At 37.7% G+C, this 27992-nt stretch overlaps 2 protein-coding genes and 1 non-coding gene across 5 annotated transcripts; 1 reads left to right on the top strand and 2 right to left on the bottom strand.

Moving 5' to 3' along the window:
• Positions 1 to 28: 28 nt before the first annotated feature.
• On the top strand, positions 29 to 6203 carry LOC115213171 (ATP-sensitive inward rectifier potassium channel 10-like). The gene is made up of 2 exons (XM_029782107.2): positions 29 to 1284; positions 4701 to 6203. The coding sequence occupies exon 1, from the start codon at positions 104 to 106 to the stop codon at positions 1256 to 1258; it is 1155 nt and encodes a 384-aa protein (XP_029637967.1). The 5' UTR covers positions 29 to 103; the 3' UTR covers positions 1259 to 1284; positions 4701 to 6203.
• A 1617-nt stretch (positions 6204 to 7820) lies between these two features.
• On the bottom strand, positions 7821 to 26799 carry LOC115213469 (probable tRNA (uracil-O(2)-)-methyltransferase). Of its 3 annotated transcripts, none has more exons than XM_036503714.1 (12): positions 26012 to 26799; positions 25630 to 25753; positions 23944 to 24160; positions 21835 to 21903; positions 19600 to 19704; positions 18235 to 18306; positions 16627 to 16733; positions 14849 to 15032; positions 11935 to 12277; positions 10547 to 10663; positions 8591 to 8841; positions 7821 to 7853 (listed from the first exon to the last, which is right to left on the bottom strand). In XM_036503714.1, exons 1-11 carry the CDS (start codon positions 26640 to 26642, stop codon positions 8639 to 8641), a joined length of 2172 nt encoding a protein of 723 aa, XP_036359607.1. In that variant the 5' UTR covers positions 26643 to 26799; the 3' UTR covers positions 7821 to 7853; positions 8591 to 8638. The 3 variants fall into 3 exon arrangements, with proteins under 3 accessions (XP_036359607.1, XP_036359608.1, XP_029638314.1); XM_036503715.1 differs by having other exon boundaries at positions 7829 to 7845; XM_029782454.2 differs by lacking the exon at positions 7821 to 7853 and having other exon boundaries at positions 8509 to 8841; positions 26012 to 26797.
• LOC115213560 lies at positions 19951 to 20053 on the bottom strand. The gene has a single exon (XR_003881814.1). It is a non-coding gene; the product is annotated as a U6 spliceosomal RNA (small nuclear RNA).
• Positions 26800 to 27992: the final 1193 nt, after the last annotated feature.

Here is a 27992-nt window from a genome sequence, read left to right as displayed (position 1 = left end):
TCTAAATTAAGTGTCGGCTGACTTTTTTTTCCCTTCCATTTTTTAAAAGTAACTCTAAGCCCCAAGATAACGAACTGATAGACATCAAATTCGAGTCTTAATAATGGTTACCCAAAACACAGACACGCCGACGAACAGAAATTACATTTTGAGTGGAATATGGAATTATTTTTGTAAATACTTAAACTGTATCAATGAAAAGACAGACGAAGATCCTGGTCATTTTCTTCTCACCAAAGCAGGAAATTCTCTTATCGACCGGAAAGGCCTCGAAAGGCATCGTTTCAGTTTTATCGAAGATTATTACAACACCATTCTTGAAATGCGATGGCATTGGGCTATTCTAGTCTTCCTCTCCTCTCATGCTATCACTTTTACTGCATTTGCTGTGATTTGGTGGCTGAACTCCTACATACACGGCGACTTCAACTCGCACAATTCTAATTCGAAACCTTGCCTCCCAGACCTGGAAACGTTTGCAGATTTTTTCTTGTTTTCTGTTGAAACTCAAACCACAATTGGCTACGGGTTCGTGTACCCCAGCACTGATTGTGTTAGTACGATTCCAACGCTCTTCTTTCAAGTCCTCATTGGTTTTATTCTCGAAGCGATCTCCTTGGGGTTTGTATTCGCCAAGATGGTTCGTCCAAAGAACCGTTCAAACACGGTGATGTTCAGCTACAAAGCGTGTTTGTGTTACGAGAACGGGCATCCAGTGTTACAAATTCAGGTGGCCGATCTTCGACATACCCACCTCATCAATGCTAAAGTTGGTGGCATGCTGGTCGCCGAGTACGTGACGCTCGAGGGTTTCGTTCATCCTCTCTATCAAGTCAAAGTGGACTTTGAAATAAACAACGTTGGCAGTAACGTGTTTTTAATGTGGCCGGTTATTTTGACGCACTATATAACGGATGCCAGCCCTTTCTTCTGTCTTAACCTGGACGATCTGCTCGTCAAGAAAATCGAACTTATTGTATGGATTAACGGCGTGATCGAGTCGACCGGAGAAATGTGTCAAGTGAAGACGTCCTACATTGCTGAAGAGATTGTCTGGGGATACAGATTTGCTCATGCCAACCAGTTTGATCAGAAAAACGGTCACTGGAATGTAGATTTCACACGTTTCGGAGAATTGGTTCCCTGTCCGATGTCTGTTTCTAGTAATTTCTCCGATGGTTATCTGACGATGACTGGTATATCCTCAGAGACGAAAGAAGAAGCAGAAGTGGTGCAGACGGTTGCTGATATACACTGAGGATCTCGTTGATTTGTAATAACCAAGTGAGTAAACAAGTTTCCTTTTGGATCTTTTCCTTTTGAACGGTAGTTTTCAACACAATTTCTAGATAACTAAACACTTTTAAACTTCGTATACTGGTAGAGTGTGTGAAAATAAAACATTTTTTTCTCTTGAGAAAATTGTAATTTGTAAGTTTAACGCAGTTTAATTTTTCGAATTTTAACCAATCGATTGCCTCTATTTAGCTAAAATCATTTGATGCGTCTAAAACTGAGACATCCTGTCACTGACCCTGACCCTACCCTAACTCCAACCCTAACATTAACCCTAACCCTAACCCTAAATTTTAGCCTTTCGTTTTTTTTTCTTAATTGTTACGCGTGTGTCTAAAATTATTCGTTTTGCTTTTGTTTTGAGATACACGTGTATTGTTTAAACTATTTTCCATTGCTTAAGAAAAAAACAACAAACAAACGAAAAGCTAAAACGAAAGCAATGGAAAATAATTTAAACAATTAACAAACAAAATAATTATATAATTTTATACACACGCTTTCCGAACGTAAACATAACAGTGACAGGATGTTGTCTCAGTTTTAGACGCAGCAAATGATTTTAGCTCAATAGAGGCGATTCATTGGTTAAAATTCGAAAAATTAAACTACGTTAAACAAATTACAATTTTCTTAAGAAAGCCAAGACAAAAAAATGTTTTATTTTGACACATTCTACCAATATATGAAGTTTTAAAGTGTTTAGTTAACTAGAAATTGTGTTGAAAACTGGCATTCAAAAGGAAAAGATACTTCCTTTTTACTTAAAGGCGGTGACTAAAACACTAAACGTAGATAATGCTTGTTAATCTTATCTCGTCTATGATTAACACTCTGGTCAAAAGTCTTTCTATCGTAGCCATCTTGTATTTTAATTTTTTCAGAGACTGTATGTTGAATTTCTTTAATTACCCAATGTGTCCTGTTTTAAGATAATTGGGTGTGATCTGGCTATTATTTCCCATAGGTTGAGTAACCGCGTAGAGGCTCCTTCGTTGGCACGAGAGGCAGGTAAACTTCTGTTGCTTAATCCTAGTTGAACTTTGATCCAACTAGTGTTACAAGATGTGGGTAGATGTATAAAGAAATTTATTTAAAAACTAAGGACGGAGTAAGAAACATCTCCGCGGAGGGTCTTACATTTTTGGAACTATAACCTTCCAAACATTCATAGACCAACAATGAGGTCTTTATATATATATGTATATATATATTACATTTTATAAAGGGCTTAGTAAAATAAATTACTTTGCCACATACTGAACTCATTAGAAATAGCAATGGCTATAAAAATTTTTTTTGGCTGCTATTTCTAATGAGTTCAGTATGTGGCAAAGTAATTTATTTTACTAAGCCCTTTATAAAATGTGATATTTTGAATTCGCCTTAAATGGTCCCTTTACATACTGAATACTTGGTGAAATTGATTAATAATTAATTAATTTTACCCTCAATTGTTGAAATTATGTATATATATATATATATATATATATTTATTTATTTATATAACTACATTTTTAGAATTGCTGATACTGATCCTTTATTTTGTGTCCAACGAATGCATTAACTAGTTCATTATTCTCCGGGTTATAGGTTAAGCCGTTAAACGGAATTCCAGTTCATCATAAAGTTGAGTACCTCCATAAGGCTAGACGACTTTTTGTGTTTTGTATATCTTCTGCTTAGGCTCATCCTTCGTTTCTATACTCTCCTGTCTTTTCCTCTGTTTTCTTGCTTCTACAGACAGCTTGATACCCTTTTCAATTTTACATTTCATTCTTATTGTATCAAAACAGAGCTATACTATTGGAAAGGGAAGGAGCCCTTGGTTTCTTGGGTATCCTCTTCCTGGTCGTTCACTTTCTTTTTGTCGGTTCTTTGGTCCAAAGATGAAATATTATCTTCCTCTATTTCTGGAATCTCGACCTGAGAAACAATGTCTGTGCCTTAGTGCAATTTCTGATGCTCTCTTCTGTCTTTCGATCTCCTCTTAATAGAAAACAATTAAATGTACCCCCTAATTCTACGTGTGTAGCAGTTGGGCTTTCTGCCCAATGATTTTTTATCATCTCCGCATTTGAGAAATCCAGTTCGTACCTGTCAAACAGCTGGTCTAAAAAGATCGACATATCTCGAGATACAGGCCTTTCTGAAATATCCCCACTCCATTCATCATCATTTCAGGTTGGCTAAGAGATGCATACATCTCAGTCATGAAAAAGGGACTCCAAAGCATGCGTGTTGGAAATTCTGGTTTCACTGATGATTGTTTGTTCCTTCTCGAGCCACACCTGGCTCATAAGGGCCAGTTTCCTTGGCGTACAGGTCCGTCACAGGTGAGCTGCAAGATGCAGGAGGAAAGAGTGAGAGAAAGTTGTGGCAAAAAAGTCAGCAAAAGTTCGCCATTAGCTTCTGCTGGAGCCACATGAAGCTTAGCTGTTTTGCTCATAAACACACACATTGCCTGGTCTGTGATTCAAACCCGCGATCCCTAGACTGTGAGTCCGCTGCTCTAACCATTAGGCCATGTGCTTCCACTCACTGATGATTATCACACCCGTAGTTAGTGACCAGAAGTCATTGAGTAGGTGATCCTGTTTTTAGATGACTCCAGATCACATGCACTTTTGCAACCCACACATGAAGCTGCCTTTTTGTAGGAAAGAATGGCTTTCCTGTTTGCAATTAAGTATCAAAATTCCATATTTGTATGTGGTTCCTTAGGGAAATCCCGAAGGTATCTAAACATGGCCATTATACTGATAAGATTTGAACACATGGCTGCTTGTTCAGTACTCTATTAACTCAGTGAAAAATGTTTACATGGCTTAGTCAAGTGAAATAGTTTTCAATCAACATTTGAAATAGAATAGTGATAGTCACCTACTGTGATTTTTTACTTGTTCCATGTTGTTCCCTCAAAAACGTTGTATATCCATGCAATAAAAGCGCCAATATTTTGATCTTATATAATTAAAAGTATTGATGAAAAAAGGATCAGCCCTCTTGACTCTGATTTTAAATAGGAAATGAAATCCATTATCATCAATATCTATTAATAGCAATAAAAATATTTTAAACGTCCCATCTTTCCTGTTAATTAAGCAGTGTACCCTCCGCTCCATTTTCTTATCAGTATCATTGCTTCCCCTAGCCATTCCTCCTCTTAACCATATCAATGTGTTGCAATCCTGCCCTTATGTGTTCTCAACAGTGCTACTACACACCTTCATCAATATTAGCTGTGTATCTTTGAACACCCCTATATCAGCTATGTTGTCTTGCCTCCCCTCAACCCTCCAACTAAGCATTGGTTCATTTTTCTATTATTACAGATATTGATGAAGTGATGGTATAATACGACATTATTTATAATTCCATTTAAAAAAATTTTTTTCTTACAGAACTGCCGCCTCAGTTGAATGAACATCTATGATTTGAAGATTCAGGCAATTTGAATGCCTTGGACAATTCCAAGTTTCAATTTTTAATATTTGTAAAAATGTTAAATGATTCTTTTTGTTTTTATATTTAAACGCACAGATTGTGGTTTAAAGAGATTTGATATATACATTTAATGTTCAGCTTCATTAACATTTTATACGAGTGTTGAGGGAACGACAGCATTTCTGGTGGTTACCTCCCCTCCATTCCTTGTAAAAACTATCACTTTGCAGTCGTGATTTAAGGAAGCCTCTACAGTTTTGGTGCCCTATATTAGTGTTTATTATATATAATACTGCAGGGCAGTGAGTTGATAGAATTTTTAGAGTATTAGAAAAAACAACTTTCCGTATTTCTTCTGACTTTTGATATTCTAATGCGAAATCCCATAGGGATCAGCTTTGACTTTCATCCCTTTAGGGTCAATAAGATTGCTCACCAGTCAAATGCTGGTATTGATGATACATTTATTAACTCTCTCCCCTCATAACTACTGGCCTTGTTTCTAAATCAGAAGCGATTATATCTATCTATCTATATACACACATACATAGGTACATACCTACCTACACGCACATATATGCCAAGGCTACTAGCATTTCAAAGAGTAGTTTTGCCTTAGTTATCGTTTCATTTGGTTCATTTGAAAGTTAATAAATACATACCAACCTTGTACTGGAGTCAATATGATTTACAAACTTGATTCCATTTTTAACTACTGGCCAACTACTTCATTCTTACACCATTTTAATAAATTTTGAAAAGAATTTTCATTTTGTGTATAGCCTCACACATACTTTCTTTTTTTTTCCCTCTCTCTTTACAATGTTTAAAACAAATGTAGATATTTTTTATATCTTAATATGCTTGCTAGGATAGTAGATTGGCAGAACTGTTAGAACGCAGGACAAAATTCTGTTTAGTTACAGTAATACATGTTCTGAGTTCAAATCCTGCTAAAGTCAACTTTGCCTTTCATTCTCTTGGAGTTGGTAAAATGAAGTACTATTGAAATACAGGGGTTGCTAAACTTGACTATATTGTCCTCAAAATTTGAGGCCTTACATCCTTATCATTCAATGTCTGTTTTACCATGCTGGCATGGATTGGAAGGTTTGATGAGCTAGAGGGCTGCACTGAGCTTCAATGTGTACTTTGGTATGGTTTCTACAACTGGATGCTTTTCCTAACACCAAGTACTCACAAGACAAGACCCTTCAAATGAGTGGAGTATAGTATTGAGGGATGGGAGAATATTAGAGGGAAAGTGATCAAGGTATAAGCATCTATGTAAGAAATCAATATTTGGATGATGGCAGGAGGCACTATATAGCAGAATTGGAAGAGCATTACATAAGCACCTTAGGTTATTTACAGTTCTATATTTAAGAGATGAGGAATTATGTACATTATTTACAATTGACGGATATTTGTCTTCATCTTGTTTGTTGTTAACACAACGTTTTGGCTGATATACCCTCCAACCTTCATCAGGTGTCTTGGGGAAATTTCGAACCTGGGTTCTCATTCCTAAGGTATTTTTCGATGTTATTATTATTATTCAGGTCACTGCCTGGAATCGAATTCGGAATCTTTGGGTTAGTAGGCTGTGCTCTTAAACACTACCCCAAATGCCCACGGGCATATGGCATAGTGGTTAAGAGTATGGACCACTAACCTCAAGATTCTGAGTTCGACTCCAGGCAGTGACCTGAATAATAACAACAACATTGAAAAATATCTAAGGAATGAGAACCCAAGTTCGAAATTTCCCCAAGACACCTGATGAAGGTTGGAGGGTATATCAGCCAAAATGTGTTAACAAAGAAGATGAGGACAAATATTCGTCAGTTGTAAATAATTGGGTTATTTAGTTGCATCCCCATCATTTTTGTGTTTAAATTCCACTGAATTTGACTCAACATTTTTCTTTAGGGGATGGGGTTGGTAAACTAAATACCAGTAATGGACTTGAGTAAATTTGATCAACTATGCCAGTTCTCAAAATGGGTTGACTTGTGCTTATGTCATAAATATATATTCTGATTATGTTGAATCCCAGATCAAAGTCATTCCAACCGTGGCCATCCTGCTTTTTTTTTCCTATGTGCAGGACCTCTTTACAATCAGTAAGGTGTGGTTCAAGGGAAATTTAACTACTATTTTTAACAGGATGAATGTCCAAATAGAGGTTCACTCTTGTTGGTTAGATAATTTAGTGACAGATGAGTGATGGAAAATGGTGGTTATGTCACATACTGATCTCAAATCCTGCCAAAGTTGGCATTCAAAAGTCGGGATAAAGAGATTCAATCAACTATATTTGCTTCCTCTTCTGTCTCTGAAAACGTTTTGTTTTGTCACAGATATGGAATAGTTTGGTAATTATTTGGAGGGGGGGGGGCTCCTCCTCCTCATCATCACCATTTAACATTTATTTTTCTATGCTCACATTGGCCAGATGGAATTTGCCTCAACCAATTCATCATTTTAATGACTGCTTTCCATGCTGGGAAGGATTTATCAAGTTGTTACAGCCTGAGCCAGTTCTTATCAGTGATGTAGCAAATAAGGGAGCAATCACTCTCCACAAGCACATTTTTCAAAATTGGTGCCTTTTCAATATTTTTTTTTAACTCTTTAGGTACCTACATCAGTAGCTATAAGTTTCATACATAATGACATCATTGCTGAGACAAGAAATTAATGAATGTAGAATACAATTATGTATATTATAATTAATGAAATATTTTGCATAATATAAGAGAAATGACTTAAAAATTGTTTGGTATGTGCCATGGTGCCTTTTTCTTGAGCCTGGCTACACCTCTAGTTTTATTCAGAGTTAAGTATCCCCATCAATTATGCCTTGCTCATACATTGACAATATGAACCCTTAATATTTCAGTCGATAATTTGACTCCCTGTCAGCAAGATGTGATTATTTATAAGAATGAATGAAAGAAAATGTAGAAAAATCAAAAATTTATTAAATTTATTTAAAACACCCACTCAATCATTCACTTACACACACACACACCACACACACACACACCACACACACACACACACACACACACCACACACACACACACACACACACACTCACTCACTCACTTCACTCACTCACTCACTCACTCACCTCACTCACTCACTCCTCACTCACTCACTCCTCACTCACTCACTCACTCACTCACTCACTCATCACTCACTCACTCACTCACTACTCACTCACTCACTCACTCACTTCACTCACTCACTCACTCACTCACTCACTCACTCCTCACTCACTCACTCACTCACTCACCACTCACTCACTCCACTCACTCACTCACTCACTCACTCACTCACTCACTCACTCACTCCACTCACTCACTCACTCACTCACTCACTCACTCACTCACTCACTCACTCACTCACTCACTCACTCACTCACTCACTACTCACTCACTCACTCACTCACTCACTCACTCACTCACTCACTCACTCACTCATCACTCACTCACTCACATCACTCACTCACTCACTCACCACTCACTCACTCACTCACTCACCACTCACTCACTCACTCACTCACTCACTCACTCACTCACTCACTCACACTCACTCACTCACTCACTCACTCACTCACTCACTCACTCACTCACTCACTCACTCACTCACTCCTCACTCACTCACTCACTCACTCACTCACTCACTCACTCACTCACTCACTCACTCACTCACTCACTCACTCACTCACTCACTCACTCACTCACTCACTCACTCACTCACTCACTCACTCACTCACTCACTCACTCACTCACTCACTCACTCACTCACTCACTCACTCACTCTCTCTCTCTCTCTCAGTAAGATGGGAAAATGTTCTTTCTCTGAATTTCCCCTCCTCCATATCTCAGTGATGTGTCTTTTCTCTCAATTCTTCTTCTCCATGTGCAAAGTTACACTCTTCTCTGCTGACAGGGCAACCATCTGGATGGTTTTGATGAAACCAGCATAGTGAAGTCTTGTAAGATCTGGCAGTGTTTTTCTGCTTCACTTTCCTCCTCTGTTGCCATGGTTGTGTGTAATCCCTCAGCTGTACTGTACTAGAAATCACTGGACAAAGAGAAAAACAGTACAATATTAAAATATAAATATTTTTCTGTGTATATCAAAATAAAATCCATGATTTCAGGTTTGTTTCCAGTGCATGTAACCTTGAGCTGTGTATGTCTTAGGACTAGAAACAGTAGAAGGAAACCTGTAGGAAGCTCATCACATATATATGAGGTGGGTAGGTTATGTTTGGATGCTATTCTCCAACAAGAGAACTGAAACTCCAGGACTTAAGCTACTAGAACACTCACCAATTCAGCAGTGCTACCACTGCTTGTTATTTGAGAGTTTAATGTTTGGATGTTTAAACTAAACTTTATATCACCTTGAGTAATTAGCATTGAGTAATGTATGTAGCATATTAGCCAATTTTGTTACCATCTTTATATGGAAAGACTCAGCTTTTGTATTAATCAATTTTATAATTATGAAAAATTTAATTAAATAATTGTCATTAAGGGTTAAAAGATCAATAAATGTTAGAAATTGAAGTTAACCTTTGATTCCAAATTGTTTGATTCTTTAATAAGAAAAATGTCCATTTTTGAAACTGTTCATAGTTGAATAAAAATTTGTCAGAAGTTTAAAGAATTTTTGTTAAGTTACTAGTGTGATGACATTATAACCAACATCATTTTTATGTCTGCTATCCTTATGCAGGCAGAGAACTGGACAAGAGTTATTGAAGCAGTATTCTACAGCTGGATCTCCTTCCTGCTGCCAACTCTTGTCTTTCAAGTAAAGTATTTATTATCCAACTGGTCTTTGTGCATGGTGGAACTACTGAGCTATTGGGACATGTTGTGCATGAGAGACAAAAATACTGTCATTGTTTCTGCTCACATAATGAAATGGGACAAGATGCAGAAACATTCATGCACACACATATGCAAACATATCTGATGGATTTTCATACAGTTTGTGTGTACCAAATTTTACTCAAAGCATTCATTAGCCTGAGGCCATAGTAGAAAATACTTGCTTAAGGTGCTATGCAGTAAGATAGAACCCAGAACCATGGTTTAGTGAATCAGACTTCTTAACCAACAGGCATGGCTGTGTGGTTATCTTTTGTTTCAGTCATTAGACTGTGGCCATGCAGGAGCACTGCCTTGAAGGAGTTAGTCCAACAAATTGATCTTAGTATATATTTAAAAAATAAATCTATTACTTCTTCTATTGGTCTCATTTGGTGAATGGCTAAGTTATGGAGAGGGGAGTAAAAAAAAAAAACCAACACTAGTTGTCAAATGGTGGTAGGGAACAAACACGACACATGGGCTTCCTCACAGTTTCTGTCAACCAAATTCACCCACAAGGATTGGTTGGATTGGGACTACAGTAGAAGACAGTTGATTGTGGTGCCATGTAGTGGAACTGAACCAAAAACCACATGTTGGCAAAGCGAGTTTCTTGTTCACACAACCATACCTCCACCTAAAGTTTACTAAATTTAAAATATCTCTTAGTGCATTTAATTACAAGATATAGCCATGAAAGGGTTAATCATCATCATCACCATTTAATGCCTGTTTTCCATGCTGGTATGGGTTGGTCGGTTTGACAAGAGTTGGTCCAGGTTCATGCCTGTTTTTGGCATGGCTTCTATGGCTGGATGCTGTTCCTAATTCCAACCACTTTACAGAGAATACTGGGTGTTTTTATGTGGCACTGAGAGTTTAATGGAAATTTTTAACCTACTTACCATGGAAAATGTGGCTGAAGTTGCGCAGAAGTGTCTGCAGGCCGCCATTTTCTGTCTTTAGATAGTTCAGAGTGTCTTGATTTAGAAGTTGAGCAACCTCTGGAAGTGGTATTTCCCCTGAAGGTGAAAATGGTATAAGGTTAGTGATTGATTATGAAATATATATGTAGGGGTGGTGGGTTTAAAAATAGGTGTCAAAAGTTGAGAACATAGACTTTGGACCCACAAGACTGGTATCATAGGCAGGTTAAAGTAGACTTTGTATGTGGAAGATATGCAGGAATGATAAACACTAAGAGCACACAGGAAACAGATTTTCTCAAATGCCCATAAACATCCCTAAAGGTAGTAGACAATTTCAGCTATCTAGGTGACCTAATAATAAGGGGTGAAAGAGGACAATCTGAAAGTATAGTTGCTAGAGTAAGAGAAATTGGGAGAATATTCACAGGGCTATTACCTGTGTTGGTAACAAAAGGTGTCTCTCTCTCAGAGCCAAAGGAAGATTGTTTGATGCTTGTACACAAACTAAAATGTTACATGGTAGTGAGACATGGGATGTGAAAGATATGATATCCAACATCAGTATATATGGAGGACAAAGTACAAATGTATTGAGAAATAAATTGGACAAAATAAGAATAAGTTTGGCTCATGATTGTTATTGTTTAACCTAGGTCAACCTTGGTTATGCAGCTAAAGTCCATCTTAAACTTCTGTTGGTTGGAGCTTGTAATGAATGTGGATCTCCTCTTGATATTTGACTAACATACTATCAACTCAAGTTGGCAGCCTTTCCTTTGGATAAACATCAATGATGTAGAGAGGCATGCATGGGCAAACGTCTGTCTCCAAAAAGCCTTGATTATGCATCTGCACATATATACAAGGTCAAGTTTGACTTCTATCACCCTTACTACCTTATTCTTATTGTCATCTGGCAGTTGCTTGTGAACTTCCTTCAAAAAGTTAATCAGAGAAGGAGGGACAGTACCCATTATTTTTGGAGCTTCCAGACTCATGAAGCTGACATAGCTGACAGTTTGAACTCCTGTAGGTTGGTGTCTGTAAGAAAACATGGGAAAGAAGGAGCTTGAGAGAGTATCAGATGAAAAGGAATAATGATTGAGTAAAGTGTTTAGTACAGGATTTCTAAGTGAGATACAGAAAGGATGGTGAGAAGTGGAAAGGCTGCACATGAAACTGGCCTGGGTAGTGGTTGTATACTGTTTACTTGTTCAGAGAAGCAGAAGCTATTGGAGTAGTAGAAGAAGAATACACAATGATTTTCTTTTGTGAGACATTTGCTGTGGTGTCTTGGTGAGTGAATCTGTTAATTACTAATCAACTGATAAGTAAGAATAAAAACCAAACAAACAAAACATTACCTCCCTTGTGCCACACTCTTCCATCTGGAAGATTGATAAACTTGCTGTGATCAGCTGCTAAAATCTTTTCTACAACCACATTAACAACATCAATTTTAACGTCCCAGGGAACTGACTTGCACATCCCAGATGTTTTTTGAGCCAGTCTAGGCTTGAAGTTGTCAGACCAAGTATTAGCATCTTTCATATTCATCAAATCTGCAGGCATTGGCTTGGAATCTTCACTTTTGTTATGTAATAGTTTGTTCTTTGAACATTGATTTTCTATAAATTCTGTTATTCTTTTATCAATGTCTGATTCTTCTGATTGAGAATATGTTCGTGCTTTCCCATACAAGCAAATCTATTAATGGAAAAGGACAGAGGGATTAAAAACGACAAACCCAAAACAAAACAAGAAACATAAGTAAAATCTTTGAAAAATACTCTACAGCCATAGTATGATTGCAATAAAATTTGAAAACAAATGAAACTCTGAAACAGGAACAAATATTTGGTCTAAAATTAATCAAAAACTTTTAAAAGTATGAAAGCAGAAAGATAGCTTACTTTATACAACCTGTTATAACTAACAATATATGACTGTGTGTTATAATATTTGTTACGTAGGTGAATGTATTGTTATATACGTAGGTGGTCAGTATTTGAATATATTTTGTATTACTATTTAAACAATCAATAGCTGAAAGGTGTTCTGTTGTTCTTTAGCCTAGAACAGCCTAGTCCTGATTAAGTGAACTTATGGCCAAAGGTATTAGAATCATAATCATCCTAGTTGGTGTATCCTGAATCACATTGCCCTCAGTAGACACATCTCACATATTTATGCCAATAGGGTATGATTCAAGAGGAATTTAGTTGCTGTTTCTAGCAAGTTAAGCAACAACATACAGATGAAAAGGTGTCAAAGTGGTGGCTGAGTTAACACATGTAGACACAAAAGGGCAAAAGACCCAAATGTAGATATTGTACACACACTTACACATGCATATCATCATTGTTTAATGTCCGCTTTCCATGCTAGCATGGGTTGGACAATTTGATTGAGGACTTGCGAACCAGATGGCTGCACCAGGCTCCAATCTTGATCTGGCAGAGTTTCTACAGCTGGATGCCCTTCCTAATGCCAACCACTCCAAGAGTGTAGTGGGTGCTTTTATGTGCCACTGGCACGAGGGCCAGTCTAGCAGTTCTGGCAACGGCCATGCTCAAATGGTGTTTTTTACGTGCCACCTGCACAGGAGCCAGTCCAGTGGCACTGGCAATGACCTTGCTCAGTATATGATTGATTGATTGATTCTAGTTTCAGCTCATGAGCTGTGGCCATGCTGGGGCACCGCCATATATATATTTCATATGCATAAATACAGACACGCACACACATTATCATCATCATTATTTTAATGTTTACTTTTCTATGTTTGTATGTCAGATGAGAGTTAGTTGGGACAAAGTTTTCCACAGCCAGATGCCTTTCCTGACACCAAACCCAATCAGTTTTACAAACAACTCAGACATTGTTATGAGGAGAATTGGAAATAATCAACACTATTTGGTTGAGCCTCTTGTTTACAAAGATTGAAGAAGCCAGCTGGTTCTGTAATAAAATGCACCCAGTACATGTTGTAAAGTGGTTGGCAGAGACATTGAAGGGTTAGGAAGAACCTTTAGTCTTGTCAAGGACATGGCTATTACACTAATATTTGTGGTACAACCCCCGCCAAAAAAAGAAAAAAACAAAAACAAAAGAAAAAAAAAACAATCTGTAAAGTGGTTGGTGTTAAGAAGGGTAGAAATCATGTAAAAATGAAAAGTAGGAAGTGAAGCATAATTGAAGGCCCATACCTAGGATGGGACAGAGGCAATTCTGAATAAGAACTGACTGAGCTATGATGATCTAGCTAATCTATGCTAGAATAGAAGGTAGATATAAAATGATGATGATGATGATAAATATCATTAGTGTTTCATCATCATTATTTTAATAACATCCATTCTTCCATGCTTGGCTGGATGCTCCTCAAGTCATCACTCTCACCTATTTCCAAGTTAGGTAATATTTTCCTTGGTCCTTCAAACATGAACAGCATGATGTCCAGGCTAGAGAAAATAATTATGTGTGAGGGTAAGCACTCATGGCAGTTCCATGTAAAAGTGCCTGTGGTGTCACATAAAAGCACCCATGCGGTGCCACATAGAAGTGCCCTTGTGGTGTCACATAAAAGTGCCTGTGTGGAGCCATGTAAAAGGCACCCCTCATACTCTATAAAGTGGATGGTGTTAGGAAGGGCATCCAGCTGGAGAAACCATGCCAAAACAGACTGGAATCTGGTGCAGCTCCCTGGCTTGCCAGCTGTGGTCACACCATCCAACCCATGGACAACAGACACTAAATGGTAGTGATGATAATGATTATGGATGTGTATGAGTGTGTGTGTGTATTTTTATATATAGAAGATGAGCACCCCCACCGTCCAATGGACGGTGCTGAGTTGTCAAACATTTATACCAAATTTTCTCAAAACAACTTGTCCAACCGTCCCATAGGCCTCCCCTTTGAGAAACACTGATTTAACCTAAATTTGAGACACCAGCAAAAGAAGAAATAAAGATAGACTTTTTTTCTATTCCAAAGAATGCTTTATTGATCGCTTTCTCACCTGGAATCGATTTTTGTAATATTTTCAAGACTTATACATGCCCTGATACTGTCAATATCTACATATCAAATTTGAGCACAATTGGATGGAGGATAGCCGAGATCTGAGAAGAAACACACAGAGACAGATAGAACAGATTTTATATAAGAGAATATATATATATATATATAAATGTCAAATCCCCAAATTATTAATATGTAAGACACTGATATATAATGGAGAAGTATTATTTAAAAATTTGTAACATGGCATACTTGCTTGGTTGATGGTATTCGGAGTACATCTTCTTCAACTTGAAAGCCACACACTGTAATAATTCTTTTGACATAATTTAAGTACGTTCGATAACTGGTCAAGCCTGTAGTCTTCTCATTGTATTTGCTATCAAAATTGTACAGACAGCATGGCAGTACAAAAAACCGAGTGTTGTATGATGACCTGTGAAATAGCAGGAACTTGGGTCACATTAATCAGATATTAAACAGTGCATGTGGAAAGAATAATGACTGTGTTTATATAGGTACCAGACAAACCTATTTGAAGGTTCAGAATTACTTTTTTTTACAGTTTCATTTAAAATTAAACATCATAAGGCAGCTAAATATATTTCAGAAATTGTAGCTGTGATACCAGTGCCGGTGGCATGTAAGCGAACCATCCGAACGTGGCCGTTGGCAGCGCCGCCCCGATGGGCCTCCATGCCCATGGCACGTAAAAAGCACCATCCGATTGTGGCTGTTGCCAGCCTCGCCTGGCCCCTGTGCCGGTGGCACGTAAAAAGCACCATCCGATTGTGGCTGTTTGCCAGCCTCGTCTGGCACGTAAAAAGCACCCACTACACTCACGGAGTGGTTGGTGTTAGGAAGGCCATCCAGCTGTAGAAACATTGCCAGATCAGACTGGGCCTGGTGCAGCCTTCTAGCTTCCCAGACTCCAGTTGAACTGTCCAACCCATGCCAGCAATTTGTTTGAGGAGGGGTAAAGTTGATTTCATCGACCCCAGCATTCAACTGGTACTTACTTTATTGATCCCAAAAGGATGAAAGGCACACTTGACTTCGATGGAATTTGAACTCAGAGTGTAAAGGACGAAATGCTTGGCATGCTAATGATTCTGCCAATTTGCCACCTTACCTTAAATATTAATAATAATAATAATAATAATGATAATAATAATAATAATTAATTCTGGTTTTATTGGCCACAAGGGCTAAATAAAAAAACATGTGAGGACAAACAAAGGACGTAAAGTACAAAGGGTTTTGCGAAAATAACAGCGAAAAATATAACAAATAAAACTCCTAATAGGGGGAGGTGCTTTGAAAGGTTACTCATAAAAGCAATGGAATCCTGGTCAAAAAGGAGCAAAGAGCCCCTTCTCCTTTTATATTACCTTTTTTTTACAGGTGTAACCTCAGAATTGGTCCGTTCATACTGGCCATTTTACCGACATTCACCCACCTTTCAATAAATTTGCTACAAGACAGCACTTCCCTCTCTACTCTCATCTTCCTTTTCAAGTGGAACTAAAAAAAGTTGATGAGGCCATGGCCAAACAGGAAAGTAATATTATATTAAAATTAAGTACAATCATAGTGAGATTTAAATTCAAAATAATCTAGGACAAAACTAGTAATGTAAAGTATCTAGTGAGGTTCTCATATATCATTGAAGACTGTTATCATCAAGGAACCATTTGTTTCATGCAATTTATTTGAGTGATAAATCATCACATTATCAAGTGGAGAAATTCTCTTCTCAGGCATGGCTGTGTGGTTAAGAAGCTTGCTTTGCAACCATGTGGTTTTGGGTTCAGTCCCAGAGTGTGAAATTTTGGGCAAGCATCTGCCTTGTGAGTAAATTTGGATGATGGAAACTGTGTGGAAGCCCATCGTATGTGTGTGTGTGTGTTTCACCCTCACTTGACAACTGGTGTTGGTATGTTTATATCCATGTAACTTAGCAGTTCAGCAAAAGAGACCAAAAAAAAAAAAAAGAAAACAGTAGACTTTGCGAAAAGGATCTAGTTTACCTGGCTGCTATAACTGGTATCCAAGGAGTCAATTCATCACTATGGTTACCAATTATCCAATCATATTCTGGAAATAAGGAGTCAGCTGATGGTGTCAAAGCCCTTAACTGAAAATAAATAAAAAAGTATATGTGGATATGTGAGAGTGAGAGCACAAATTTATAATTCTTTAAGAAGAATAGTATTGCTGTGACTTCAAAGTTTCGCCCATCTAAATCATCACTTATACACACACACACATACCTATTATATAAAATCCGTTCTGTCTGTCTGTGTGTGTGTCTTCTAGGATCTTGGGCATCCTCCATCCGATTGCGCTCAAATTTGATATGTAGATACCGACGATATCAGGGCGTGTATAAGTCTTGAAAAAATTACAAAAATCGATTCCAGGTGAGAATGTGATCGATAAAGCCGTGAGAATGTGCATTTGTACGTGCAAGTACATCAGCTGTTGCAATTGATACTATGCGTACGTGAGAAAAATGCACGTGCAGTTTGTGCCACAAAAGCCGGATGGCTTGAAATAATGCCACAATGATGTGTATTATTAAGTCAATGAAATTGTGCATAAAGTATATAAAGTGCATTAAGCAATCATCATATTCCAGTTTCCTTCACTTTTCAATTAGTAGCAGATATTATATACCTTTCCATACAGATAACACAGACCACGCTTTCAGGTTCTTTTGATAAAGTTTTCAGAAAATAACCCAATAAATTAGAAAATTACTATTTATAAATCTCACAACATGAGATATTCAGCAACAGTACTTTGTAGTAAATATTGTTTGCCAACACAACATAGCAGTCCCGGCCCAGGACCAATGTTGCTGCAATTCAGCTCCAGGAGACATCGTCCCCAGCCGGCCACACGACACGATCCATGTCATATCTTTTTTTCTTTTTCCCTTGTTCGAAAATTTAAGGACACAGATCGTGTCGTGTAGCCAGCTTGAGATGATGCCTCTTGGGGCCAAATCACAGCAAAACCAGTCCCAAACCCGGACTGCCATGTTATGCCCTTACTACATAACCCAATAAGTTTACCATTAATTCCTTGAAATATTCGTGGGTCTCGCTAGTGTATGTATATATATATATATATATATATATATATATATATATATATATATATATATATATATATATATACATATACTCGTTGGGCAATGTGCTGTGCTTGCAAAGACCTACTGAGTTAAGTAAAATCACTGTCGTGGCCGATGTCAGTACTGCCTGACTGGCGCTTAAGCCAGTTGCAAGTAAAAGGCACCATTTGAGCATGGTTGATGCCAGTGTCATCGGACTAGCTCCCATGCCGGTGGCACGTAAAAAGCACCATTCAAGCATGGTCAATGCCAATGACGCTTGACTGGCCCCCATGTCAGTGGCATATAAAAAGCACCCACTACACTCTTGGAGTGATTGGCATTAGGAAGAGCATCCAGCTGTAGAAACCTTGCCAGATCAGATTGGAGTCTAGTACAGCCTCCTGGCTTGCCAGTCCCCAGTCAAACCGTCCAACCCATGCCAGCATGGAAAGCGGACGTTAAACGACGACAACGATATATATGAGTGTGTGTGTTGAATCTGTTTAGTCCTTACCTCCAGTCTGGTTGCATCACCATACATGTCCCAGATCTTCCTTTTTTGGATATCAATGCCGAGACCTGAATGCTGAAAAGACAATGTTGATTTAAACTCCTTGTGTATGAGTCATGTATGTGTGTGTTAGACAACAAATGAGAGGGTCCTCTGTAGGGTCACTCATCCTGCTAGAAATAGCACAAAAACCTCCAGTAAATCATACTCTACTGTCTATAAGAAGGAAGGACAAATGTTTTTATTATTGTTTAACCACAAGTGAACCTGAATAAGCAGATCTGTGATCAAGGGCATTCCATCCATGACCATCCTATCTTTTACCTATGTGTAGAGAATTCAGGACCATGTTATCAAACATGTCTTTAAGATAGATGGGGTCTGATTTGGGAGATTTGGTAGCTAAAATGATAATAGCAATAACAATAAAAATAAAAATAATAATAATGGTTTCAAATTTTGGCACAAGGCCAGCAGGTTTGGGGGAGGGGTTAAGTTGATTAAATCAACTTCAGTGTTCAACTGGTACTTATTTTATTAACCCTGAAAGGACAAAAGGCAAAGTTGAACTTAGTGGAATTTGAACTCAGAACATTTTGCCCAGTGTGCTAACAGTTCTGCCAGCTTGCCACCTTGATAATGATAATAATAATAATAATAATAATTTTTTCTATTTTTGGCACAAGGCTAATAATTTTAAGGGGAGGGGTAAGTTGATTACCGCAGTCTCCAGTGTTTAACTGATACTATTTTCCTGACCATGGAAGAATGACTGGCAAAGTCAACCTCATTGGTATCTGAATTCAAAATGTAAAGAGCCAGAAGAAATGTTGCTAAGTATTTTGTCTGGTATGCTTATGATTCTACCACCTCATTTACTTGCAAAGCAGAGGTAAACTACTTTCATTATCTCCTACTCCTAGATAAGAGTTTCAGGTAAGGAAGCACTTGTTTTGGTCACATATTTGTGCCAGGTTATTCTTTTTCTTATAACTGATACACATATAAAATTTCCTTATTGTTGGTAATACAAACAAAAGAGGGAGATTTTGTTGCCATTTTCTCAGAATTTTTGTTTATACTGTTTATGTATGTCATAGAGTGAGATAATATTTATTTTGTAGATTGTTTCTTCTTGGGAATTCTTTAACATATAAATATCTGTGTTAACTTGCCTTTTTATTTTTGGCTAACAATTTGGGGGGGGGGGGGGGGGGGGGAGGGCTTCAATGTCTTAGTTGCCATGTTTGAAATGTTTGGCAGTGAAAGAATTCAAGTTTTTGTGCAAGGTTACAAATATATAGAGCAAAGATACAGTTGACAGAATTGCTAAATTGTCTCTTGAAAAAGCGAACCTTTGATACTTACCCCTTCTGAAGTGAGTAGATGAACAAGAAGTCCATTTCCACAACCAAGATCAACAAAAGTCTGCTTTTCACACTTAGTCTCTTGACGTTCTTTTTCCCAGAGAAGCTGAAGAGAAGCAATTGAATATTTTATATATTCTTTTATTTGTTTCAGTCATTTGACTGTGGCCATGCTGGGGCACCACCTTTAGTCAAGCAAATCAATCCCAGGACTTATTCTATCGGTTTCTTTTGCCAAACTGCCAAGATACGGGGACGTAAACACACCAGCATAGGTTGTCAAGCGAAGTTGGTGGGGAAAAAATTACAGACACTATGCTTTATTAATAAAGCTGCAAAGACATTAAACTGTAAAAATATGGAACACTTCATGAATTTGTGTGTCATCCTTGCACAGGGGCCATGCTAATCATCTCTGTATTGTTCCAATTTTAGTATATGTACTACCGAAACATGGCCCCTACACAAGGATGACATGCAAATTTGTGAAGTGTTCCATATTTTTACAGTTTTTGTGATATCCTTGCAGCTTTATTAATAAAGCATATTACTCTACCTCCGGTATACAAGTACTATTTTCTCCACCTTGTTTTGCATTTATATGCTTACTCTGGTATATATATATATCATCATCATCATCTTCATCTTCATTTAATGTGATGATGATGATGAAATATATATATATATATATTTATATATATATAAAAACCAAACAAACATCCCATTTAATATTCTTTCTGCTTCAGTATCAATACCTGAGCAACAATAATGGCAATGCCAACAATACATAACGAATAACTACAACAACAACAATGTCAGTATGAAACCACATATAGAACTCTTCACCATGATACAAATTTCTTAATCCCTATCTATAATCCATCTCTGCTGTCCATGTTATACTCCCTACTTAAATTTCATTCTAAGTGGTATTTGTGTATGTGAACATTCCACCTTCTGTCACAAATGAGGGGCTCATTTCCTGTTGCCAACCATGACCTGTTTACAAGAAAAGCAATATTGGAAATAAATGACACTGCTTGAATAATGGTGACATTTTCTTACAACTATTGCTGTGCAGGTGGCACGTAAAAAGCACCCACTACACTCGCGGAGTGGTTGGCATTAGGAAGGGCATCCAGCCGTAGAAACTCTGCCAGATCAGACTGGAGCCTGGAGCAGCCCCTGGCTTCCCAGACCCCGGTCGAACTGTCCAACCCGTGCTAGCGCAGAAAACGGACGTTAAACGATGATCATGATGATGATTGCACAATGTCAAGACAAGGATATCCCCATCCCTACCACAACAGACACATCATCATCCAAGCTCACATGGGTCGGCTACAACTGAGGTAGATTTTCCCCCTTAGTTCTTGATGTCTGTTTACAATTAATGTGATATTCCCACATGGTGAGACACGTTTCCACATGTATGATGGCAATGCTCATTTGCAGCCATCAAACAATGTCATCACAAGGAAACATAAACCCCACCCCCTACATATATATGATGGGCTTTTAGTTTCTATCAAGCAAATTCACTTTTTACTCTTTACTCTTTTCAGTCATTTGGATGCGGCCATGCTGGAGCACTGCCTTTAGTTGAGCAAATCGACCCCAGGACTTATTCTATTGGTCTCTTTTGCCAAACCGCTAAGTTATGGGATTGTAAAGACACCAGCATTGGTTGTCAAGCAATGTTGGGGGGACAAACACACACACACACATATATACGACGGGCTTCTTTCAGTTTCCATCTACCAAATCCACTCACAAGGCTTTGGTTAGCCCGAGACTATAGTAGAAGACACTTGCCCAAGGTGTCATGCAGTGGGACTGAACCCGGAACCATGTAATTGGTAAGCAATATACTTACCACACAGCCATTCCTGCACCTATATATTTATATATAGTCAATAAAGGAAAAATATATAATATGTAATGACAATTATTTTAAACTTGTTTCTTATATATCACTCTTTGTAAAAACCAGTTTGCCTGGAGCCCATCTAAAGATTTACACTATAGAATTGTGATAAACCATAATCTTAGACCTTGCCACAAGATTACCTGGAGTTCTTCACTGATCTAAGTAATATTGTTAGCCTGGTGTGCCAACAGAGAGCTTATGAAGTATTTTGCTCTGATTGGTAATCCCTCACTATTAGCTCTCTCTAATATATATGTATACATATGTGTAAACCTTTAAGAATTATATGTCTATATTATAGCTTACCAAAAGAAATGTAGCAATGGCAATATCTTCATAGACAAACTTCTTGGGGTCAGTTCTTTCTGGCCATTCCTGAAACAAAGAGGTCAAAATTACAAAGTGAAACTGTCAATAACAACAACAACAACAACAATAATACTGAAATTGAAGTTCTGAAGGTATTTCTTGTTTAGCCCCAGTTAGACTTGACTGCACAGAGCTATGATCAGTAGCCTTAACCATCTCATCTTTTCAGCAGACCCAGGCTTTTGAAAGGTGAGTCCACTCAATAAGATGACTCTAGTAACTACAAACTTGTTTTGACAGTTTTATCTCTGAAATTAAAAGATATATGTAACTGAAAACATAACTAAATAAAAAGCAGTTATTAACCAAATGCATTTGCTGTGACTCTGGTTCTGCTTTGACCCTTTAGCATTCAGATTACTCTCTCAAATGTAATGATTATTTATTCATATTGTTTTGAATTAATCATACCTTTTCTTGTAGTTTCAAGATTTTGATGATGTGATTGTTTATTTTTAGAGTGATATTTAAGGATAAGTGTGAGAGGTTGGATTTGGCTAGCTTGGGCATTAAACAGGTAAAATATTTGCTCTGTACATGGCGAGTTTAAATGCTAAAGGATTAAATTGATTTAAATTGGAATTTTCCATGAAAATTTTACATTAATTTGTTCCAAACACCAGCTTAATAATGACAAAGTTATTTTACTAAGTTCTTTGTTTTTTAAAAATTTATTGTCACAAAGGTCTAGGAGTGGCTGTGTGGTAAGTAGCTTGCTTATGAACCACATGGTTCCAGGATCAGTCCCACTGCATGGCACCTTGGGCAAGGGTCTTCTACTATAGCCTCAGGCCGACCAAAGCCTTGTGAGTGGATTTGGTAGATGGAAACTGAAAGAAGCCTGTCGTATATATATATATGTATGTGTGTGTGTATATGTTTGTCCCCCCAACATCTTTTGACAACTGATGCTGGTGCGTTTATGTCCCTGTAACTTAGCGGTTTGGCAAAAGAAGCCGATAGAATAAGTACTAGACTTACAAAGAATAAGTCCTAGGGTCGATTTGCTCGACTAAAGGCGGTGCTCCAGCATGGCCACAGTCAAATGACTGAAACAAATAAAGAGTATTTCAGCAGAAATATGGTAACAATAGCTAATGAGATAATTGATGCTGTTTTCTTAATACTATGTTCCAAATTTCAATTCACGGGATGCTTTTAAGAGTAAATCATGTATCTAAAAAGCATCTAAAAATTTAGACTGTACTTGTAGATTTGAAAATCACTTGGAAATTTTATAAATTTATCTCTGCCAACCTTATTACGAGTAAATATATATTTTACACTGTTACATCTTGGAATTCTGAACTTGGTTCATGGAGCTTCAGTACTATCTTTGTAGATCCCCAGCATCCTTAGGCAACAAAATTAATCTTGAAGGCCAGTTGAATGGATGGTAGGAAAATAGGAGGTAGGAGCAATATAGAAGACCCAAAGGGATACAATGATTGGATAAAGGGTTTAGAATGGGGTGTGTAGATTAGTGAAAGGTCAGGGTAAAAGGAGAAGTGGACAAAGGAGGTACATATTGACAAGTGTACGTATTACAAAATGTGTTTGTGGATGTTGCTGTTTAAACCCAAGTTAATTCTGCTTGAGCAAATATATGATAAAAGCCATTCCAGCCATGACCTTCATGTCATTCAATTGACAATTTATATCTAAGATTATTTGATCAAATAAATTGTTGATTAATTTATTGTTGTTGTTTAATTTCATGTAAATATTGATCAAAACCACCAACCAATTGTGGCCGCTGTCAGCCTCCCCTGGCACCTGTGCCGGCGGCACGTAAAAAGCACCCACTACACTCACGGAGTGGTTGGCGTTAGAGAGTGTAGTGGGTGCTTTTACATGCCATCAGCATGAAGGCCAGTCAGGTGGCCTATTACTAAAAGCAAAAGGTAGGATATTTTTGACTGGACTGCCTTTGATCATATGTCTGCTAGATTTGGGATTGACTGGCAGATGATGATGATGACACTGCCACCAACAACAACAGCAATGAATTAGTTCACACATTTCACTTCAGTTCAAGGATCTTACCTCAATCAGCTTAGGACCATATTTAGCCTTTAGTTGGTTGTAGAGCTGGTTGTAGGCCTCAACTGGTACAGTTCTGAGTGACAATGTATCAGTACGCAAGGTTTCTGCTCCAGACCAGCGAGCTACTTTACATAAGAGACGCTTCTCTAACCAGAAATAAGTCATTGAAGCCAGTGAAGGATCATCTTTTATAGCTTTGCAGATTTTAAGTTCAATCCTGGATTGTAGAAGAAAAACAAAGGAAAAGAACCAAAAAGAAATTAATAAATAAATTGTCAATAATATCATCAATAACATTAAAATTTCTACATTTGGTTCTATAACATCCTTAAACTGTGAAATTAAATTTCATGGTTATTTCAGTAATGATGTTAAATATTTATCCCCCTCCCCTCAAAAAAAAAAAATTGGCATTTTCTGAAAGTTACATTGCTTCAGTAAGTAGTTTCAAATATGACATTCCGCAACATAAGATAGATTGGTGTATAAAACTGCTTTCTGCAGTTAAGGGTAACAACATTTTGAATGGATATATCTGATTTCTGCAGTAATAATACTTGACACTTCATATATTATGATCTTACGGGAAGAAAATGACAAAATTGAAAGCTTGAATGAGCTCAAAAGATTCGTTATGTTTGACCAACATTATTGCGTGCAGGCGATTATACTATGTGGCTGTTGTTGCAGAATTATTGATATTTAGCCCTTTTGATACCAACCCACTTGAGACAGCACCTGGTTCTAGGATATCAACTTCATGTTTTAAAGTGAAATTAAAATCTCTTATTACAATTTCATGTTAGTTTATGTTCCAATCACCGACTTAGTAATGATAAAGTTATTTTACTAAATTTTTCATTATCTTCAAAATTAATTGAAACCTGGTCACTGTATTTCAATGACTAGGGTTAAATAATGTGTGCATGAGTGTGAATGTATGTGAAGGTGCTTAGTGTAGTTGTTAGGATGTTGGAATATAATATAGTGGGTTCAATTCCTGAACTCGGTGGCACCTTGTTTCCTTGAGTAAGACACTTCATTTCACATTGCTCCAGTCCACTCAGCTGAAAAATGAGTACCAGTGACTGTTGGAAGTCTGAACCTTGCAATGACTTGTCATCCTGTTCAAGGGGTAGTCATGCTCACTAAGTTGCTGAAATGCTCCAAAAGACTGGGATAAGCTGCTTGTGACCTTGTTTATTCATCTACTTTACATCTATTTTTTTCATGCCTGCAAGGGTTGGATGAATACATATTACTGAGTAATTGTTTTACAGATGGATGCCCTTTCTGTCATTAACTTTTACCTGTTTTTGAAGGGAGTTTTCTTATTCTACTGATCATTAAAAGTATAGAGCTAGATCATGATTTTGTTGGTAACACAGAGTTTTGCTCATTTGTTTACTGTGGATATGCTTATTATTCCAACAAAGGCACAATAACATTTGACAATGAAGTGTGCCTCAAACACACTCAAGGTGAACTTGTCCCACAACAAAGACTGGTTAGATTGTAGAACAATAGACTATATATCAAGCTGACAAACCAGGTTTCTTTTACTCTACTATCCAACATGTAGGATCTGTGGTTCTCCATGGAAGTTAGTTAGCTTCTTGGATGGCTTGGGCTAGATGAAGAAGACTTTATCTGGTACAACAACAATAACAATATATACTTTGTTACCTGTTGCTTGAGTCTGATGCCAAAAACATGAAACTGTATGGCATATCATTGTCAACAGAGAGGCAAGCACCTTCTTTATTAAACCGGGCAATTGGATAAAAATGGAATTCCTGACGTTGTTGATCTGAAAACAGATGAGAAAAAAATTCTTACATAAGAGGTAACCCATAATGCTTAATGAGAGAGAGAGAGAGAGAGAGAGAGAGAGAGAGAGAGAGAGAGAGAGAGAGAGAGAGAGAGAAGTAGGGGTTAATATAGGGCGTAACAAATATCAGAAAATCAAAAAAAAAATGTGTGTAATAGGTGTTACGCCCTATATTAACCGAAGTAGGTAGAACTTAATTTGAAGTAAGGGTTGCTTTACAGTTAATTGTTCACTTACCGTAGGTAATCACTTCCCGTAGGATTTGATGTAAATCCAGATTTCTCGGTAGCAAGTCCCGAACGAAAATAACCAGATCTTCCGGGGACGTGATAAGGTCTTCCATCTGCACATCGGTGTAATGATCTTCAACATTATCGTCATTTGAACAGTGTCCATTTAATCCACGTGTAACATCTTTTTCTGTAAAGTGTTTACTTTTCTCCCTTGTAACATTGTTTTCGTTCGTATGATGTTCACTTCTCACAGCCTCTTCGCTCGTAAAATCAACATTGTCTTGCCGTTTTTCAATGCCTCTTTGAATAGAGGATTCACCCGTCCAGCGTGTTGAATGGACGAATCTGTTCTTTACTGTATCCAAGAATTTTCGGGTTTCTTCCCTGGTCGTAATACGAGGGTAAGAAAATGTGGCGATCAACCGTGAACCGATCAAGCGTCGGTTGACAACGTGTGGTTTGTTGAGCCAGACTAGAATAGCGGCAACGAAACCGGACTCAGACTTTGCTGAGGTAGACTCTGAAGCTTGTCGAAGTGGACATTGTAGACATTGTGGACAATGCGACCATTCTGGTGTCGTCATCTTGGTAGATGGCTTCGTTTGGTCAGTTTTGTTTATATCGTTCCTACACATGCACAAGACATGACACCAAAGACATAATGCAAGACAAGGGAAATAACTCTAAATGCCTATTCTATTACCTCCCTTCACTCTAATTTAGAAGATACTTTCATACTACAATCAACAAAATGAGGGAGCCTCGTGGTTGCTCGATCTGCTAGAATTAGCAGCTAAATATCCCTGAAATCTCACCCGATTGCCTTAATTAAATAAGGAATACGTAAAAAGATAAAACATCTATCCATCCATGATTGCATGCATGTATGAGCATGCATGCATACATACATACATAAATACATACATACATACACACACACATATACATAGAGTGTCAACTTCCTCATCAGATGGAATATTTAATAGTCTGAAGTTGCCAAACTACGAACAAGATTCAGTTAAGGTTCTTCTCTCATCCCAAATATGTTATTGTGTATAGGTTTGGCTTCTTCGAGTGAAGGGAAATGAGCATAACCGGATTTCTCCAGCTGACGTAAATATTTTTCTTCCCGCAGCGAAAATAGTATTTCTAACGTAAAACTCTGACTGGATCAGCGAACGTTGCACGGGCTTTAGTCGAATATATGTTTGAGACTCAAAACTTATTCTCATACATTAACTCTGCTTCGAGTCGCGTCCATTTGAATCAAATGGGACAGAAGCAATTTGAGGTAAAGGGACACGGCCCAATGGTATTTTACATCGGTATGCTCCCGCACGCCTTCACACACACAGACACAGACACAGACACAAAGACACACACACAGACACACTCACAGACACACACACACACAAACACAGACACACACACACACACACACACACACTGGGATTGAACCCTGAGCTACGTGATGGTGAAACGAATTTGCTTATCTTATGAAAGATAACCTATGTAGGAACATTTATAGAGAACTGAGAAACTAATAGGTTTTATATCCAGGTTTTAATTTGTTCTTACTATCATAGATAGATTGGGCTACATAACAAAAGATTTACATAGAACTCTAAATGCTTGACACTACAAAAAAAAAAAAAATGAGAAAGTACGGGGTAAACTGATCCACTTTCTCCAGATACAATAGATAAGAAGAACAGTGAAGATGGTATGATATTTCGGGGATTCTCCATTTGTTATTCCCCTCCATACACACGCAAGCATGTTACGGCGACATAAACACACCAGCATCGGTTGTCAAGCAATGTTGGGAGGACAAACACAGACACACACACACAGACACACACACACAGACACACACACACAGACACACACACACACACACATATATACGACGGGCTTCTTTCAGTTTCCGTCTACCAAATCTACTCACAAGGCTTTGGTCGGCCCGAGGCTATAGTAGAAGACAT

Source organism: Octopus sinensis, linkage group LG6 (genome assembly GCF_006345805.1).
Source record: "Octopus sinensis linkage group LG6, ASM634580v1, whole genome shotgun sequence".
Classification (NCBI taxonomy): domain Eukaryota; kingdom Metazoa; phylum Mollusca; class Cephalopoda; order Octopoda; family Octopodidae; genus Octopus; species Octopus sinensis.
The sequence above is the reverse complement of the archived record's forward strand: the minus strand, read 5'-3'. Positions and strand labels throughout refer to the sequence as shown.

Bases quoted from the DNA above. Each gene is read 5' to 3' on its own strand.
- LOC115213171 (XM_029782107.2), top strand. From the start codon at position 104: ATGGTTACCCAAAACACAGACACGCCGACGAACAGAAATTACATTTTG.
- LOC115213469 (XM_036503714.1), bottom strand. From the start codon at position 26,642: ATGTGTAGGAACGATATAAACAAAACTGACCAAACGAAGCCATCTACC. The intron at 24,161-25,629 runs GTAACAAAGTAT...TCTACAATCCAG, and splicing joins GCATCAGACTCAAGCAACAG to GATTGAACTTAAAATCTGCA. The intron at 15,033-16,626 runs GTAAACTAGATC...GCTATTTCACAG, and splicing joins ATACCAGTTATAGCAGCCAG to GTCATCATACAACACTCGGT.